We start from the raw sequence: 19,563 nt of genomic DNA, 5'->3' as shown, positions 1-19,563 counted from the left end.
CGGGGCCCCCAGACCGGACCCCCAAACCGGGACCCCCAAACCGGGGCACCCAAACCGGGGCCCCCAACCGTGCCCCACAAACGGACCCCAACGCGGCCCCCAACCGGGGCCCCCCAACCGGGTCCCCAACCGGGCCCCCAACTGGGACCCTAACCGGGGGCCCCAACCGGGGCCTCCAACCGGGGCCCCCAAACGGGCCCCCAACCGGGGCCCCCAACTGGGGCTTCCAACCGGGCCCCAACCGGCCCCCTAACCGGGATCCCAACCGGGGCCCCCAACCGGGACTAACTGACCCCCATATGCCCTATAAATTTATCATAATTGTCAGTTTTAATTGTTAATTGTTAATCAAAAACATTGAAAAGATTGAAAATTGATTAATTGTTAATTGTAGATATTTGCGATTAACGATTGATCAATTGTTAGTTGCGAGAACCGCAATTAACAATTGATTAATGCTGTTTCGCAATTAACAATTAATCAATTGTCAATCTTTAATTGCCAGAACAATTAAATTTTGCCCAACACTGGATGGAATGACTATAATAGCATAAACAGCAGGGAAAAACTTGTCTTTTACTGAAGGAAGCCACCAAACTATTAGTTGGAGGACATTGTGAAAGAAGATGATACCATCGTAATAACTTAATGAGGTGAAGTGAGACCTAAAATAGATATTTTGGCCATACGGTCAAATCGGTTCTAAAAAATGCTTATTGATCTTATTTTTTAATTGATAATGAAACCAGAAGATACCGGTAGAGAACTATGGGGCCTAAAAACGATTGTCTAAACTTCACTCGGTAAAAAACCCATATTTAAAATTTTCATATATTAAGAAAAATATTATTTTTATGAAAGAAGGAAGAAAGGGCTCTTTTACAAGGAGCTCTACTGCTCCTACTAAATAGCCGGGAAGAGCGATCATAGATAATGGAACCATAAAAAAAAGTTGATTGTATGTTAGAGATTACCTGCGTGGGCAAGCGATAACGCCCACAATCGAAGATATGAAGCAGTATGCGAGATGGTACTGAGCACGTATTCAATAGTGTGAATGGCCTGGTGAATCATAATTTCACTGAAAGGCTCTTCTTCGTGATCGCCACCGCCTGACTTCTCCGCTTTGGCGGGCGCCGGCGTGGCACTTTCGCTGATGTCTGTTTGCTCCTGCATTTCTATGCCTTGGTTCACGCTGCCATTTGATGCTTGTTCCGGCTGGATAATACAACATTCAGTAAATAAATTAGCCAAACAAACCAGTGAATTTCAACTAGGAGATTATTGCTCTATCATATTTTAGATCGGCTAAATCTCGGAGTCGTTATTGTAACGCAGACCTAGCGTCATCAAGTTCGAGCCAATGTTGAAAGTAAGCTTCAAACTTCGAACAGTTTGCCCGCTCATCTACTGTGGTCCCCCACGAAACTCTTTCCGAGCTTGTTGAAACAGTAACAGGTCTTCTTAGCGGTCTTTCTGGGGCTGCTTTTAGAGAACTTGTAGAACACTTCGTTCCAGCAATGCAGCAAACGACGTGTTGAAACAGTAAGACTGGTCGTGATGGTGGATAGCGCAGTAGATAGAAATCCACATAAGTGTAGCTGCGTCACTTCTGCTCACCGCGACGGTCATTTTATTCTGCGCAGCAAGTCCACGGGCCGCATATCTTTATACTTACGAGATATATACATCTATCTCGCTCTTGCAAATAATGTAAACCGTCGGATTGGTTAATTCTATATTTAACATTTTAGGATACTATTCAGAGCTTTTAGATTAATATAAATATGGCGACATTTGCTAATAAATTTCTTTTTCCTAAATTGGTTGTTTCTACTCAAAACACGCAATTCAATTTAGAAGCCTAAACAACAGTGTGTAAGAAAGGAATATCTAAAACGTTCATACCTTAGAATTCTTCTTATTGTTCTTTGTACATAAAATATACAGTGGCTTGCCGAGCAACATGACTGGTATACAACAGAGGGCTATGAGCACAAAAACGAGTTGCAATGTACCCTGAGCCTCGAACATGAACTCGTTGCAGTCTTTATTGGGCTCCGTGCTCGAGAATAGCATCATGTTGATGAACAGAATCAGGACTGACGGTGCACAATCTTGCGAGTATGCCACTGGTGCTGCAAAGAATATTCGTTACGTGCTTTACCAAGCGTGAATTGACAACCAAAATAAACGTTTTGACGTTTTGACCACACGGAAAATCGGTTTTCCGACGTTAAAAAATACGAATTCAACTTTCCTGTGTTCGATCTTTGTTACTAATAATTTAGCAAACTAGTGAAGTAGTTTCAAGAGACCAGCATGGAAACTGTTCGGCCACAGAGTCAGTTACATTACTCGAAATGACATGAATGAAATTACCCGAAATGCTTGAATGAGCGGTGTTGTTTGCAAAACGACGGCAAGTAAATATCTTAAGTAGAAGAGGCAGTCATATCTTTCTGCATTAGTTTTGATTGTAGTGACCTTCCCTGCCGACCCTTAGGGTATACAAGAAGGGCACTACAACCTGTGAATGCACAGGAACCTTCTAAGTTCAGGTTCTGATCCCAGATCCGCCAGTGCATAGGGTTATTATTAGCTCGCAGAGTTGACAACCACGATGAGGTACTCGAGTGGTAACCATGAACTGCTAGACACAATATATCGCCATAGGCCGGGAACGTCTCCCGCAACGCTCCGCATGGCCTTCCTAGCTACATCGCTACCTACTAAGCTTCCTGCATTTACTGAACGTCACTGTGACCTTCACCTAGCATTCAGTCAGATCGTTAGGCAGGTTTATTTATTTAAGACACAACAACAATACACTTAAACAGTAGGTAAGTGGATTTAGATTATGTTAAATAATAATGGGACTTACTGTCATGAGTGCAACTGTAGGCGATCCATTTGTAAAACATCATGAAGACCATATACAAGAACAGCAGACAAAGGAATACAATTTGTGGCAAAAACTCCAGGATGATTGAGTAGCGTCTCTTAAAGAAACTGAAACATACAAACACACACTTTAATAACACATATAAGTAATATAATGCACGTCCTATATTCGGAAGATGTAAAGGCATCGTCAGGAAACAGCGTTTTCCCTTCAACGCCACTCTTTTTATGCGGGTTGTATTCATACTAATTAACTTTAGTACTTATTTAAAACTGTAGATGGCGACACTTGGATAAAATGAAAAAAATATGAAGTATGGAGTCTAGAAAATTTGATACCATACGAAATAAGAAGTTTAAAATATAAAAAAGAAATGCAAAACTATTTTAAAAAAGCTTTTTAGTAACTTAGTAATATTGAATTAAAATTCATTTACAATTATGAAAATTAGTGAAAACAGTAAACTGTCGTTGAAACAATAAGATAACAAATCGAAGGATTCTCAGTGGTACTTTTTGATTTGTTAGTTTGCAATGAATTGTATAGGTGGCGTTTCCTCGAAACTAAGGGTCGTATTCTAGAACTCTACTCAATGCTCAAGTCAGGATTTCAGTATTATTCAAAGCACTAGAAATCAGACTCAAGTCCTTGCCATTAGGGTCGTATTTCCAGTGCCTGAAATCATACTCAAGTCTTCTCATATCCTGACTTGAGCATTGAGTAGAGTTCTGGAATACGACTCTAGAGAAACGTTATTACACTGAGTTTTACTTTAAAATATCAACAGTACAGACTCGATTTCTTTGCAATTTTATTATACGTTATTGTACATTTTATAATAAATGCCTGAACAAGAGCAATAACCTTGACAAAAATGTAATAGCTGCCATCTATTGGTCTTTTCGAATATTATTACAGTCGCAACGCGGGTTTACTGGTGTCATCTGTTGGTCAACGTTAAGAATCAAAATAAGCGTCCGAATAAGCGGTTACGAGTGCGACGTTTCTTTGTATGAGATTGGGTATCTGTAATAGTACAGTATTATATTATCAACGTAAATAATCGCCATAACAAAATTACTCTTCAAAGCGTAATTCTGAAACGTCAAAGAAATGAAATATCACTTACTTGTAGTTGACAACACTCATACAGACACCGAAAATCATGTGAGTAACACCGAAGATGATAGACAGTTTCATCTTGTACGAATTGAGGAAGATGATCTTGTTGTCAGCAGTCTGAAAGAGATATTGGAAAGTCAGATTTTAAGACTTTCGGGGTAATTCAGTAAATGGTTATCACTGATTACATTACACATTTCTGACCACGATATTATTATGATCCTGTGCTTAGTGCTTACTACAATAATAATAATAATAATAATAAAAACAAAAATGGTTCGACTTCAGTTTATCGTAAAGATGGTAACGCAACAAATAATCGAGACGAAGGTAGTAGCTGACAGCGAAGACGCTGAGTCTATGCATTAAAAAAAAAGTCAATTATATTCATTTTATATGAATTTTAAGAAATTTTACCAACTTCTGCTGTCCCGATTGTTTTCGTCCCTTACAATGTAATGATTCTCATATAAAACTGAGTCGATCAGGACTAAAAAAACTTTTGATCAATTTTTCAAATTTTTACGGACAACTCACGCTTTACCAAGAAATAGTTTTCATAAAAAATACTAAGGGTTCCTAAGACAGTTTCTTTGTATCTTTTACGGACTTCCCCATACTGTTCCAATTAAAAGAAACACTCTACATATTAAAAAGTTAATTGTTTTATATGTATAAACGGTAATTAGGATTTACAACACTTACCTGCCAAACGGGATCAATGCCAATAAAGTAAGGTTCCCCCAAATAAGCATCCTTCGGGTCCAGCGTAAGAGCTCCATATGTTTCCAATGTCTGCTGGTCATATGGTACTGTCCACGAAGATCCGAAGATATTCATAGATTTCGAAAACAAGTCATTGTAAACCAATCCTGTATACATGGAGAAGCAGCCCATGAGAAGAATAATGTAGCGACCGGCGAAGAAAATGTTCCAGATTTCGTTGGTAGACTTCTTAGCTGAGAGGGATACTTCTTTCATGACCATCCAGGCTCCGAAAAAGGCCATGATGCAACCGTGGCCGAAGTCACCGAACATCACCGCGAACAAGAAAGGGAATGTGATCGTGGTGTACAAAGCTGTGGAGAAGTAATTCGGAAACTATTGTAAGTTACGAACCACATTAAAAATTAAAAATATGTACTGTATTGTGTTTAAATCTCTTGCATGACTTAGAGCGCGTTACGACTATGTCGTGACGACAAATACAATTTAAAGTGTCGTACCTTATATATTTAAATGAAATTGTTCACATATAGAACAACACGATTAACTGTCGTTCATGGCTTTTTGACGTTACGGCCACAATCTGTCGTGACATTGGGAAGGGCCAGAACGACAGTCGTTTGACGATAAATAAAAATGTGACGACAGATAATCGCAGTTTCAAACGATTCTGCACGACAAGGCGGCTGCCGTGAACTGATAAATTGTCGTCACGATCTTGTGGGTACAGCTAGACACGACAGTTGTTCAACGATAAAATAAACGTCTACGACAGAGTTACGACAGATAGTCGTGATATGGGAACAGGCTAGACGCGACAGCGTCTAACGATAAATAAAATGTTACGACATAATGAGAACGCGCCCTTGGGTGGTTTACTGAACCTACTGTTAGCTTGTTAAGTAAGACATATTTAAGTTTTTTGATGTACCATGTTTACTAATTGTACGTTGGTAACTTGACTTGGTTTATTTTCGCGTTTGGTTCTAACGTAGTAAGTCATTTTAACAGAAACATGAAATACTATTTACCAGGGTTGCATTCGCGGTAGGAAGCCACACCGTACGCGTCAATGAGGTTCTGGAAGCCGCGAGTGAAGCGATTGGTGCGGTTGAACGTTGGTGGTTCCTCCTCGGTCTCGATGCAGTTCAGGAATGATGGGATGGCACTGCCGCAAGCGTTCTGACAATAATGTGCAATTTTTAAGGCATAAGCAAAAAGGTAAGTGATTTCCGATTGCAAGTGTCATTAAGGTTTGAATATTATGGATAATCCCAGGATTCGCACGAAGCGATTCGCTTCCACATGTATATGGTATGGAATTCTCTTCCTGCGGACTTATTCCCCGAATGCTATAACTTGGACCTTTTCAAGACGAGAGTGAATAGGCATTATTTATGTGTTCATGCTACATCGGCGGCCTCATCATTACTTTCCGCGGAGGTTAAATGCGCACTTATTTTTAATATAAAAAAAGGTTTAATACAGCTATATCATGATTAGATTTGTTAATAAACTATAAACAATAATAAACCTATCAAGAAAAGAGATCGATCAACGTAAAGTTTTACGTTATATCAACGCACCTTAAGGGTCGTATTCCAGAACTCTACTCAATGCTCAAGTCCTGCCTTGAGCAGACTTGAGTATGATTTCAAGCACTGGAAATATAACCCTAATGGCAAGGACTTGACTATGATTTTCAGTGCTTACTGCAATACTCAAGTCCTGACTTGAGTATTAAGTAAAGTTCTGGAATACGACCCTTAGACAGCCTCAACCGATATTTATTTCCTAAAAAGAGTTTAGTACGTTTGTTTTTTAAAAATAAGAAAATAAATTTTTTAACGCCTGCACTACTTGTACTTTCAACTCACATTGCTAGTAAGATCCAAGACCTTGATGGTACATTTAATTGGGAAAAGATGATATTTTTTTCAGTGTGTTATCATATATCTCTCAGATCGTCGGATAATGCCGTAAGGAACACATTTAGGGAGACATCCTCATCACAGAAGCCCACTAGCGGTAACCTGTGTGGCACAGCACCGACAGGACCGAACTTTCTGGTGCGTCCGGCTATACCGATGACGCTGCTGTAGTAACGAGAACAGACACTCTCCGCCCCTCCCTAGCTTTAAATACCGCACCACACCCCGCACAGTGACGGTCACATTGGCTGAACGACAACAAGGCTGTCGGCGAGTCGTTTTCGCGCTAAGACGGCTTTGATATTTGAATATAGCTTTAATTTATTCATTACCAAATTTGTACGTTAATATTTATCATTATTTTACGTTACTATTTATAATTGTCGTGAATTGTATACGGCTGCTTATAATCATCTAAAAGAGAGGAGTTTCTTTCGTTTTCTGAAAGATGAAACGAAGTAAGTAAAAAACTTATGTCTGAGACTCATTTAGGGTTTTCTTTAGTGCCGAGTAATACATATACAGATTTATTATATCAATATAATAAGGCGCCATAACTTCATAAGCTAGTAGACAAGGTTTCTCGAATTTTCAATTTGTATTGCTGCAATCTGATTATTAACTAGGTAATGATAAACTTGGACACGCAATTTTAAATAATTTGGTTACCTTATTTACTTACCTTACCTACTTATTTACTTACCTGTCCAAAATATAACGTTTTAAGTGCTTTTAAAATATTTTTGAAATAAATTATTAGAATTCTATTAATAGAATTATAGATAACAGATTTTAGAATTTTCGCTATGTTGCCGCTCTGACCTCTGCCGCTCTGACTGCTTAATAGTACGAGAAAGTGATGGATAACCCCATAGAATCTATGGGGTTCTCTATATAGTAGAAATAGTAGTATTTTATTGCAATACCAAAAAAATAGAAAGCTTTTTATGTAGATAGATTCAGTGACGATGTAATTATTTTTCGCGTTTTTTTTTAATTACATAAAATCAGCATCCGCAAATGTTAGATCGAAAAACCATCATCATCAACCTGCATCAGCAACAACCCGGCATCAGATTAAAAGCTACATCCTAGGGGTCGAGCGGGTGGAATCCCGCCACAACGTGAATTTTAATTCGTTTGTGATGGTTCCGATCGAACATCTGTCGATCTTCATGAAGGAGTTTTGGCCGGAGGTTGATATATCTGTCACCAGATTGTGCCATATGACGCCGACAAGTGTACGTGTAGATTAGTTACTTAGTTTTTTTATATTATATGTATGTTAGCCCCATCGAGTATATAACCAGAAATAAAGACGAAATAAGGGCCATCTATCCCTGGCAACTCATCAGGCAAATGGACCATAACACTTGTAAATATCAACTCTCGTTGGCGCTGAAATCACAAATTAGAAAGCTGAAATAGTACAGTGCCAATAACTGACCTGTGTGTGCCTTCGTATATTCCAAAAGTATCTGTATTTATTATAATAAACATAATATCTCTAACTATGAGGGGCTGCTCCTTTCGGTGGTGTGGGAAAAAAAGCAAAACATCTAATTGCAAAACATACATAATCACATTTCATCGGTAATTAAATATTAAGTATGTAATTTTTCTATTTTCGTCCATTGTAGCAATGCTCAAGTTAAACTGGTCGATTTGAAGTGAAACAGTTGACGACATCCGTCAATTGTTTCGAACTCAGGTTAGCCAATCGGAACGCAGTTGTCACAGAGTAATGATATGGCAGAATAGTTTTCAAACAAAACAAATGACATTTTGTCTCTATTTCTGGTTATATACTCAAAGGTTAGTCCTAAAGTATACATTATAATGGTCATGTTGTCTGATTTAAATAAATAAATGGAATAAATTAATAACGCATACAGTCACAGATTCTTTCTGGAAGGAAAATATTCATTCCTCTTTATCAATTCGTTCAGTAGGCGATGAAATAATGACGTCAATGGTTTATCCGGTTTATTCTTTTGCAGCGCACATTACGTACAGAATAAATTGAATATTATTATTTATTACATTAAGTGATAACTGTCTCAGACATATTTATATTTTTCGATTTAGAGCAGATTCTGACTTTAGTTTTTTAAACCAAGTGACGGGATGAACAAGTCGTGTGCCTGGTGGTAGGCGACACGCCTGTCCGTGATAGTTGCAATTTTTTTATACAAAATGTTTTAAAAAAAAAATTATAAAAAAAATTACGATTAGGTCGACGATAGAGCATGCAAACCTAAACGGGTAATGCCTATTCACTCTCGCCTTGAAAAGTACAAGTTAAAACGTTCACGAAACAAGTCTGCAGGCAGGTAATTCCACTCCATAACCATATAAATGTGGAAGCGTAACGCTCGTGCGAATCTTTGGAATATCCACAACATGGGGGTGGAACCCAAGCCTACGCCTAGTCCCCCTGTGATGGAAAGGGACAGGTGAAATTAAATCGTGTAATTCCATCGCACACTCTCCGTTATATATCCTGTAAAAATACCGATAAGCAGGCAACTTTACGGCGGTGTTCAAGGCTCTGCAGCTCCGCCTCTACTAATTCCGAGTCACCTATAAGGCTCTTGCCACGCTTGGAGTGCCACACAGAGCATTAAATCACAAAGATCTGAGACATAAGTTGACAAGTCCCATGTGCCTGTAAATATACCAGGTAAGGGTAAGGCCCTTACCCTTCAAGAGTGGAACGCAGTAATGCTCACATTACTGCTTGGCGGCAGAAATAAATAACGTGGCAGTAATTTTCTGAACGAACTCTTTGACAAGTAGCTTTGCTGATATTAAAAATAATATATTTAAAATTAAAGTAAATAATTGTTCAAATTAAAAAGACTTACAGGTCGGTTTGTTTGAAAAAACAAATATACGCGATTTAAATCCGGAAAAATAGTTTCATTTCCTATAGACTTACAGATCCATCAGCCAAAGCTTTCTGCACATTAGGCAGGTCAGCGGTCGGCACCCAGCATTCGCCGATAAGGCACTTCTTAGTAACATCCATATTGAACAGATTGAGCGTGTGATAGATCGCCTTCATCTTGCGCACCATGATGAGCCAACTGGGTAGCTCTTTGGCCACGCTTAGAAGCACACGTTGCCTGTGGTCGCGTGTCTGGTTCAAAACCTGTAATTTTTGTTGCAAGGAATGCTTTTACCATGCTTACTGAACTAACCTGTTGTGACTTTATCAGTAATAAAATAATCTTTAATAAATAAAATGATATTTATTTTAGTAATTTAAAAAAACAATTAACTTCACATTAACAGTGGTTGGTACCTCTAAATTGACTTGGTCATATTTTTTTGTGTTGTATACTATAGTGGTATTTAGTTTTTGTGATAGCTAGTCAAATTCAGAATTAACAGGAGAAATTAACAAACATTACGAAACAATATAAAAAAAGCATATACAAATAAATATTCATCCTTAATTTCAAAAGATATAATATTAACAACAATGGAAACAAATGATAAGTGTAAAATATTGGCTTTATTGAATATCAAGATGTTTTATCACCGCGTTATTTACACATTATAGTGAAATAACAGCACTAGTTTGTCAATTATATAAATACAAAGATCGAACACAAAGAAAATGAATTTTTCATTCGACCTGACAGGATTCGAACCTGTGACCACGTCAAACCCGGGCGATGCTCTGCTAAAAGAGCTACAGATCGAGTAAATGCTTGTATAAGGATATGTATTATATTCCATGAAAACAGGACGTGACCTTAAGCATTTTTAAACAGTTTAGCGTAACACGTTATGCGTTGTAAGATTAAGTAAATTAGGTCATTGTTAAAATTAAACAAACTTACGAAATATATTTTATTTCGCTAAGATAGCGTTCAAATTTAGAGTTTAAAAATATGCCAGTGGGTAGAGTTTGTTTTGTGACTTATTGTGTGTATAGACGAGTAAAAATATAACATACCATGTCAAGATCTGCAAGGCGAGTGCGGACGCCTTTAACCATGTCCTGTCGCTCAGTGTTGGATGGCGGGCAGGGGTACAGAGACGCATGGAAGCCAGTGCACACCTTCTTGATGCGAGACTTTAGTTGTTCTCCTTGGAAGAAAGCTACGAAAACCGTTTTGTAGATCTCGTTGCCCTGTTGAAGAAACATAGTTACTTAACTATGGATTTCAGGCAAGGAAGATACACTGTATACAGAGACAATATCCTGACATGAGTAGAGTTTCATTTTTATTCATCTAGTAGATCTAGGTTTCCAAACTTTTTAGGTCTCCGCCCACATAGGCAAGATAAAAAAATTTCAACTCCCAAAAATGTATACGTATGAAGTAGTTTATATAGACACTTCAGGTTCTTTTTGCAAATGCGGTAGCACCCCCTGGACAGCATCATCGCCCCCAATTGCTTCTACTAGGACTCCTTAGCGCCCATTTGGGGGCGGTTGTCACTATACACAACACTTTAGGAAACTATTATCTAGATTGATTTCTAAATGGAACAAGCAAACCTGCACCAACCGATTCCACGTTATAGGATTAGGGTCGAAGGTTGTAGTTTCGGCACATTGACTAGATGGGACAGACCCTTCATCATTGTTTCATTTGACGACGATTTTACATTATATACACTCATCAGAAGAGTCTAGGAATCAAGCAAGTTTTGGCCATTTATTGGTGGTCGAAAAAGAGTGAATGTATGCATTTCATTCCACGCGACTGTACCAAACATAATTTACGTCAAAATGGCCAGCAAAAGCACACGCCTACAGTGTGTTAATACTGTTCTAATATGACCACCAATACAAACAACTCTCATTGGTGATATCAGTATGACAAGCTAGTATTGACCACCAATAAACGGCCCAAGTTTTTGCCTACTGACTAATTACTGAAAAACAGGTTTTTTAATAATAATTTTTTAACACCATCGGTTTCTTTAGTCGATTTCACAATTGAATAAATAATTTAATAAATTTATATGCACATTATAATGATTAATACAAAGTTCGAACACTCAGAACAATTCCTTCGATCCGGCCGGATTCGAACCGACGTCTTCTAGCATACCGTGGCAGACGCTATACTAACTAAGCCACAGAATGAACCAGCGAACCTCACGAATTTTTCTATGTGCTTGTTGTCATGTCTTTGTATTTGGTTTTTCAACGACATTTTAGCCGTAGCCATCTATGAGAAATATAAGTATTTCGTTATCCAGTTAGCTAGAAGACGTCGGTTCGAATGGCCGGATCGAAGTATTTTTTTCTGAGTGTTCGAACGTGGTTCAAACTTTGTATTAATCATTATAACAAACTAGTAGAGTAATTTCACATAAGAAATAATTGAATATCGATTCAATTAAAATTTATATAGACATTTTTATATAATTTTAATAGGGTAATCAATATACCTTGATCTCCAGACACTTTTATATGATTGGAAGATTTCGTTTCAAGTTATTATTATTAATAATAATAATAACGCACACACTCGTAATTCCACACTAGGGAAACCCTGTATCGCGGGTGCCATAGCCACACACATAGATAACCACAAATTACACCCAAACTCACAAGAGAAATAGATGTAGGCCACACAAATACTTCTCCCGGTCCGGGAATCGAATCCGACACCTTTGCGTGGCAGTTCAGCATGGTAACCGTTCGGCCACAGAGGCAGTTACGTAATACTTAATAGTACATTATTACGTACTTAATGGCTTTATAAAAGACTCACAGTTTTAGGATCCTCCAATGGCTTATCAAGCTCAGCGCGACGCAGGAAGACATTGCCGCGAGAGATGCGCCAGAGCATGCGCTCGAAGGCGGGCACGCGCTCGCGCTGCACCACGCCCGCTACAAAACCGAGGCGGCCGTGCGCGGCGGCTTGCTGCGGCTGCCCAGATTCGTCTGGTATTAGGGACCTGCGAAAACGTAAAGGCCACTCGTGAGCTTGACAATACCGTCAAACTGGATTCTAACGACCTCCGTGGTCGAGTGACTGGCACACCGATTTTCATGATGTTTCAAGGTTGAGATGGTGATCTCTGATCCTTTTAAAAGAGCAATCCCTAGAGTTTCTTGCTCGTTCTTCTCAAAGAGGTCAGCGTAGTGAACGAGCAGTAGCTTAAAAAATTACGTTTTCAAGTGTAAAAATTTTAACTATGGAATAAGTGATTATTGACTTTGACTCCGGTTCGATCCACAACCGGGTCAATGTAGAAAAGTAACTTTTCTATATTGTCATGGGTCTAGGTGCTTGTAGTGCCATCGTTGTTTCCGATTTCTATAACACAAGTTACCTTAGTTACTTTGGGTGTTTTTTTATGATACTATGTGACAGGACGAACAAGTCGTGCGCCTGGTGGTAAGCGTGTGGAAAGCGACACGCCTGTCCATAACAGTTGCAGTGCCACTCAGAGCTTTAAATCTCAAAGATCTGAGAGGCATTGCCACTGCGCCCGTCACCGTGAGACATAGGTAAATTGAAAAGATGTGCCAGTAATTACAACAGATGAGATCAGATCACTGTTGCATGTCCCACAACATTCGACCAATTATGCCTACAATGCGATCCTCACTCGGTTACAGCGGCTGTACAATAACGTGTTTGAAGACATCGATCTAATGTAAGTACTCTTTGCATCGATCCGTTCACCGTTTCTAAGCACATATTTAAAACACAGGTACACAAAACTTTGATTGGCACATCTATGCTTATCTGCTATATCATGATTCTAAAATACAATTGCACTTTTTATGCTACATTTATACACTATATTTGCTTATACATTTATAAATATACATATAAAGACACAACATTTTATATATTACCAACTTACGTACACGTCTCACGGCACATTGCATCTTAAAACTATTCACAATATTTTAACTAATGTAGAAATGTTTCTATCCATCCTCGGCAGTTTCTTACAAGAAGAATGGTAATAGAATACACTAGCGACATTATTTCATCGTTCTGCATGATTTTGATTCAAATAGGAATTGAACCGATCGGGTAGGTCATCCGAGTCTCGAAATCGGATAGTTTTCCGAGCGAGAAGATGATCCTGATTCCTACTATATCTTTCTAATTTGTGAGTTAAGTCAACTATTGTTCCGATTTGAAATGTCAAATGTTTCTGATCGCCCAGTTGTGAATCGTAATTATGCGCCTCGACTCGGAAGAAACGCAGTTTCCGATCGAGAGAGGCAATGAAAATGAAGCTCCGGAAGCAAGCAGATACGGAAGACAATAGCTACATTAAAAAGTTCACTTTTTTAGTAGTTTCTTTTTAGCGAAACGACAAGTTGTTTATCCTTAAACAACAAAAGATTATGTGATTGCGGCACCTTAAGCTAGTATAATCTTGTTCACTTATCATTAATGTTAAATGTATGCCTACGTACCGATAGCGTTTGATTACCCCTTTTGTACCAAATTACCTGCGTAACGATTAAAAAGTACAAGATTACAAACACTCACTTTGTCAAAGAATCCATGCCGATCTCTTCCTGTGCGGCAAAGAAAGCCTCCGTCTTCTCGAGTACGTGTTTCAGCTCGGTTAGCTCAAGATAGTTTTGCTTGAGGTTCACTGCATTATGCGATAGTTCCAGGATCTCATTCTCTGTCTTTTCCAAGTGAGCCTATGGATAGAAAACAATGAAGAAATACTATAAGTATAAAATTCAAGGAAATTCTCGCAAATTAAATATGCCGCGATTTTGTGGCATTCTAGATTAACTAATTAAGTGCACAAGACATCACGAATTGATAGAAGAAACGGAGCGATGAAAAATCAAAACATTTCTTGACAGTTTTATATAAACCTACATACATACCATCACGTCAGCCTCTTAGAACTTTTAATCGAATCTCCAAGTTTCCATTCCTATTCGCTCTATAAACATATCATATCAACGCGACGGATAAAACGTGCGCCTGGTTCTAAACGACACGCCTGCCCGTAGCAGTTGGAGTGGCACTCACGAGCTTGAGCTAAGGAGCATTGTCCTGCGCTCGTCACCCTGAGACAGAGTTGACAAGTCCCACTTGCCTGTTTATCCTTCAAAACCAGAAGGCGTATAATGCTGACATTACTACTTGATGGCAGAATTACCTAGGTATGGTAGCAGTACTTTCCTCGTTCTCACATTCTGTTCCAAACAATATACCCAGGACTATCATTCTTCTGGTAACCTATCACAAAGTCGATTTTTTTTCCGAAATAACGTTTGTTCGAATTTTCATTACACCGAATTATAACGGAATCGTTGTTCTTTCAGGATATGTTGGATGTTTATCGCAAAGACACGATTAGGTTTGGTTAGGTTAGGTTTAAAAGTAAAAACATTTTTTTTTCAAAATTAGTTTCGAGCTTATGAAACTTCGAGCAAACGTCATTTCTGGAAAATGTCATTTCGGACTACTGCTAGGTAGCCCATTCTTCTATTTCCTTACCTCAAGATCAATAATTTCCCTGGGATTGGGGGCACGAGGCGGTTCCCTCACAGAAGGGATGTGGACGCCGTCCTTGTGCACTTCCACCTCGATGTAGCGCAGCTTGCGCTCCATCTCGTCACATCTTCGCACCTCATTCACAAACTTGCGTTGGAATGCGTTTACCTCTTCGTTCAACTGTTGGAAAAAGGAAATGTATAAATAATTTCTCTATCTATATTAAAAAATAGTTATTTGGTATTTATCGCGACATCTGGTATGCCAATAGATACTAAATACTCGACTACGCTGTGTTGTAAAGCATATCCATGGCTTACATTAATATTAGACAAATTGTTTGATAACCAATACCACCTCAGTCAGCCGTGAGCAAGTGTCCTGTAAAGAGCACATACAAGCGATTTAGAAGCGGAAAAAATTGTTTAATTTCCAAGTCTAGCACGCGCGAAAGTCTTTCTTTATAATATCAAGTGATGAGACGAGCAAGTTGTGCGCCTGATGGTAATCTACACGTCTATCCATAACAGGGGCACTGCCACTGCGCCACCCTGAGACATAAGTTGACAAGTACCATGTGCCTATAATTTCACCACTACCCTCTTACTGTTCAAAACCGAAACACTGTAATACTGACATTATTGCTTGGCGGCAGAAATAGGTAAGGAGGCAGTTCTACCCTGGATGAACTCTTTCACAAGGAATCTACTGCTACTAAAGAACCTGAAAGAAACTGCCTAAGAACCTCTAAGGACATCTTAGTTAACTGCACTAGTGTAGCGACGGGGTATCGAATCATAGGTATCGATAGTACACTCGTGAGTAGCATCGGATAAAAACTATGTACACTCATAAAAGTATTGAAGCAAGAGTATCTATCTCAGGGTATCGATTATACTTATATCGATTAGTCCAACAGATTTTCCCCACTTAAAGACTGAATAAAACGCTTATTTTATAACTTAATTAATCAACGTTTTTTGTTAAATTACTTGTTTCAATTAACCATTGTAATTTAAAGTTGTTGCACAAGCTGCGGTAGCATGACATCAGGTATGACTGTCTATTGTCATTTATCATTGAACAATAATCAATTACCTTACATTTCACACTGAAATCTTAACAGTAAGTAGGAAGAATCGAAACGACAGAACAATTATTCGAAATTAGAAAAGTATTGGTACCGGAAGGAAAGTAGTCAATACCATGAAGTATCGATACTTTTTCCGTGTCTATAAACGCGTGTCGCTTCAGTCAGTACGGGAGATCACTTATTAATTATTTTATAAGGAGTAGAAGCAAAGTCAAATGGTCTTAGAATGGGCATTCATGGCGCGCTATTGATATGATGCATAATATGCCCATTATGCAAATGTACCCAGTGTTCAAGCATCATTGTGTTTTATTTACAAAGATGATATCATAGACATATTTCTGGAATATTGTGATAAGATATTTGTAAATACAAGTTATTATATGAATTCATATCATATTTTAAAATTTATAATAAAAAATGCATTTACTATTGTACGGTGAAAACACACATATCGCACCCTTGGTGTAATAATGTCACATCTGCAAAATGACAACTTTTCAGGAGAGACATTTAACGAAATTGGTCGATAACTTTTTATGCTTAAATAGAAGAGTTACAAAATTTCACATGGATGGAAATGGACATGAGATCGCGAGGAGTTATGGGTACTGACCTTCTACCAAAGTAGATAATAAAAAAGTAACGAGAATGGTCACTCTCTGGCCCTTCCTAGCTTTAAATACCTCACCGCGCCCCGCATATTGATGGTCACATTGACGGAACGGCAACAAGACTGTCAGTTACCTACTGCGTTTTTTTACATGGCACCATTAGAATTACTTTAAAATCCAACTTCGACTTCCTATGTCAGTAGTTTGTCCTACGACGCAGTAAAACCATTTCCGGAAATCCGGAATTCGAAAAAGTATTTTATTAAAATTTGGTGGTTTTAAAAAGTTTATGTTGCTCCTTCTAGCTATGTCTATACATGTATATTTGCCTGTAGAACACATTTTTCCGACCATTGCCAATAACACAGGAAATTCCCTGGTTATAATAATAATAAAGACTTTTATTTCAGAACTTATGAATTCCATATATTGTTAGTAAAAAAGAACTTAAAACACACTATGTTAGTACTTACAGGTAAATAATACAGATTACATTAGATACATTACATCACATTACATTTACATTCTCTATTTAATTTGTCCTATGACCCTCCTAATCAAATGAATTAGGATAGGACTGTCAAATCTATGGACAAGCGTATTCAGGATGCTATTGCTATTTTTAGTTATAGACCAGGTTATTGGTGTGATATTCTGCCACGTTAAGTATTACATTTCTAATATTATACCCCAACTGCCAATAGTACTAAACGTCCAAGTGAGCGAGGACAACCCTATCCCTTGTCAACCTTATCAAATGAGTCATCCTGTCAATAAGCATAGCGCGCACACGAGAGTGGCTCTTTGCTGTTGGTAATAATTAACCAAGTTTAAAAAAGGAAGAGGTTTTCAATTCGGCTGTATTTTTTTGATATATTTTACGCATTCACGGCATTTGTGAACCGATTTTGACGATTCTTTTTTTGCTGGATGGTACCTCAGTATTGGTGCCATTTAAATTTGAAGAAAATATTTCGCCTCTAAGGGTGGCAAATTAGGGGATCAATCCGGTTTTAAGCTTTTCCGTTAACCGATTCCAATAAAACTTGGTAAATAGATCGACTCATCCGTAAAACAAAGACCTATGTGCAAGATTGCTTATTCTCGGGACATTGTACATTTTGTGCGCTGTTTTTAACTGTGGATATCAGATCGACGGTTGTTCGGTTTTATATTTCCGAAACGAAATAATTCATAAAATTCTGAAAACACCTAGAGCTAGGTCTTATTTTGAATAACGACATTATGTATTTATCCCCTTTTCGTTGTATTATCACATCGGACTCTGTTCTTCGGAATGTAATTCCGAGATGTAATTCCAATAAAAAAGCCGATACGCGAACTTTTGCGGTCGGTATTTTTAATTAAAAAAAATAAATATTAAATACAAGGTCGATGACTCTAGTAAATTTGTAATCCCAAACCTCGCTAACTGCTATACTGCTCTCCTTGTCATACGCATTTGCATTCTGGTAACTTTTGAAGTATTGGCACTAAACTTTTTTCTTTTTAAAAATGTCAATACGCTGAATTTGTATAACAATAAAACTAAAACTAAATAAGATATAAAAAACCGCTTAAAGGGGGTTGTAGACCTCCTTTCGCTGATTCCACTGGGGCTAGCACGACAAGGCACAACTTGCACAAGAGTGACATAGAGCGCGATATACCTACTGCTATTCTCGCATAGAGATCTCGCGACTCGCGCTTTATGTCGCTCTCGCGCAAGTCGTGATTTGTCGTGCTAGCCTTACAGATATGTTAATAACTTCGATATAAAGATAAGGTAAAAGAAAAAATATAAAATGTCGATTACGTTACGTTACGTCCGTACGATATATAAATGTGAAAAGTAATTCTTTAAATTTATGTTTTTCAAATTTTATTTTAGATTATAATTTTGCATGTTTTGTAAATTATTATAAACAATTTTTATTAAAAAAAAATGGTTGCCAAAATGGACGGGCCTAGCAAAGTCTTTCCATCATCGGGGAACTAGACGTGGACTGGGGATCCACCCCTATGTTGTGCATATTCCCAGGATTCACACTAAGCGTTTCGCTGACCATGTACGTTGTTTACTTTCAAAAAATGATATAAGTAATGGCTTTTATATGTACGGAGATCGAGTACTAGCAGCACATTTTTCTTAACACCAAGTGACAGGACGAACAAGTCGTAAAACTGGTGGTAAGCGACACACCTATCCATAACAGTTGCATGCCACTCACAGCTTTAAATGGCAAAGATCTTATGGGCACCGCCACTGCGCCCGTCACCCTGAGGCATAAGTTAACAAGTCCCATGTGCCTGTAATTTCGTCAGCACCCCATATTAAACAGGAAAGACGTAATGCTCACATTACTGCTTGGCTTAGAAATAGGAAAGGTAGCAGTACTTCCCTGGACGAACACTTTCACAATGAGCTCTACTGCTACTAAAATTTTAAATTTTCGGTCAAATAAAACGAAAGTTACTTTATGCAGACAGCCTTTAAACTTTAAGATATTACTTAAGGTATATAATGGTGTACACTCCGCACATCATCCTGGTGCACAAAGCGACCGTGTGAAGACTGAAAATCGGTAATGCCGAGTCTTTAACCTTTTTATCCACATTACTTAACAGTATTTTCCATTAGTTTTTAATTATTGTGATTTCCTTGTTTTGTGGAGAGGTTAATAAATCACCTAGGTAAAGTATACAA

The 19,563-nt window shown here is 38.2% G+C and overlaps 1 protein-coding gene across 1 annotated transcript in view; it reads right to left on the bottom strand.

Annotated features, from left to right (window-relative positions):
• Window positions 1-19,563, bottom strand: part of LOC113231690 (V-type proton ATPase 116 kDa subunit a) — a 50,711-nt gene that overhangs the window by 3,037 nt on the left and 28,111 nt on the right. Inside the window, exons 3-13 of the mRNA XM_026466153.1 lie at window positions 15,153-15,329; window positions 14,178-14,338; window positions 12,429-12,615; window positions 10,652-10,828; window positions 9,626-9,838; window positions 5,785-5,935; window positions 4,733-5,106; window positions 4,035-4,144; window positions 2,885-3,012; window positions 1,909-2,138; window positions 975-1,218 (exon numbers count right to left, since the gene is read on the bottom strand). Of these exons, the coding sequence (XP_026321938.1) occupies window positions 975-1,218; window positions 1,909-2,138; window positions 2,885-3,012; window positions 4,035-4,144; window positions 4,733-5,106; window positions 5,785-5,935; window positions 9,626-9,838; window positions 10,652-10,828; window positions 12,429-12,615; window positions 14,178-14,338; window positions 15,153-15,329 (2,152 nt within the window). The remainder of the gene's footprint in view (window positions 1-974; window positions 1,219-1,908; window positions 2,139-2,884; window positions 3,013-4,034; window positions 4,145-4,732; window positions 5,107-5,784; window positions 5,936-9,625; window positions 9,839-10,651; window positions 10,829-12,428; window positions 12,616-14,177; window positions 14,339-15,152; window positions 15,330-19,563) is intronic.

The sequence above is a fragment of the Hyposmocoma kahamanoa genome, unplaced genomic scaffold, assembly GCF_003589595.1.
Source record: "Hyposmocoma kahamanoa isolate Upper Pololo Valley unplaced genomic scaffold, ASM358959v1 66, whole genome shotgun sequence".
NCBI classification, from domain to species: Eukaryota; Metazoa; Arthropoda; class Insecta; order Lepidoptera; family Cosmopterigidae; genus Hyposmocoma; species Hyposmocoma kahamanoa.
The sequence above is the reverse complement of the archived record's forward strand: the minus strand, read 5'-3'. Positions and strand labels throughout refer to the sequence as shown.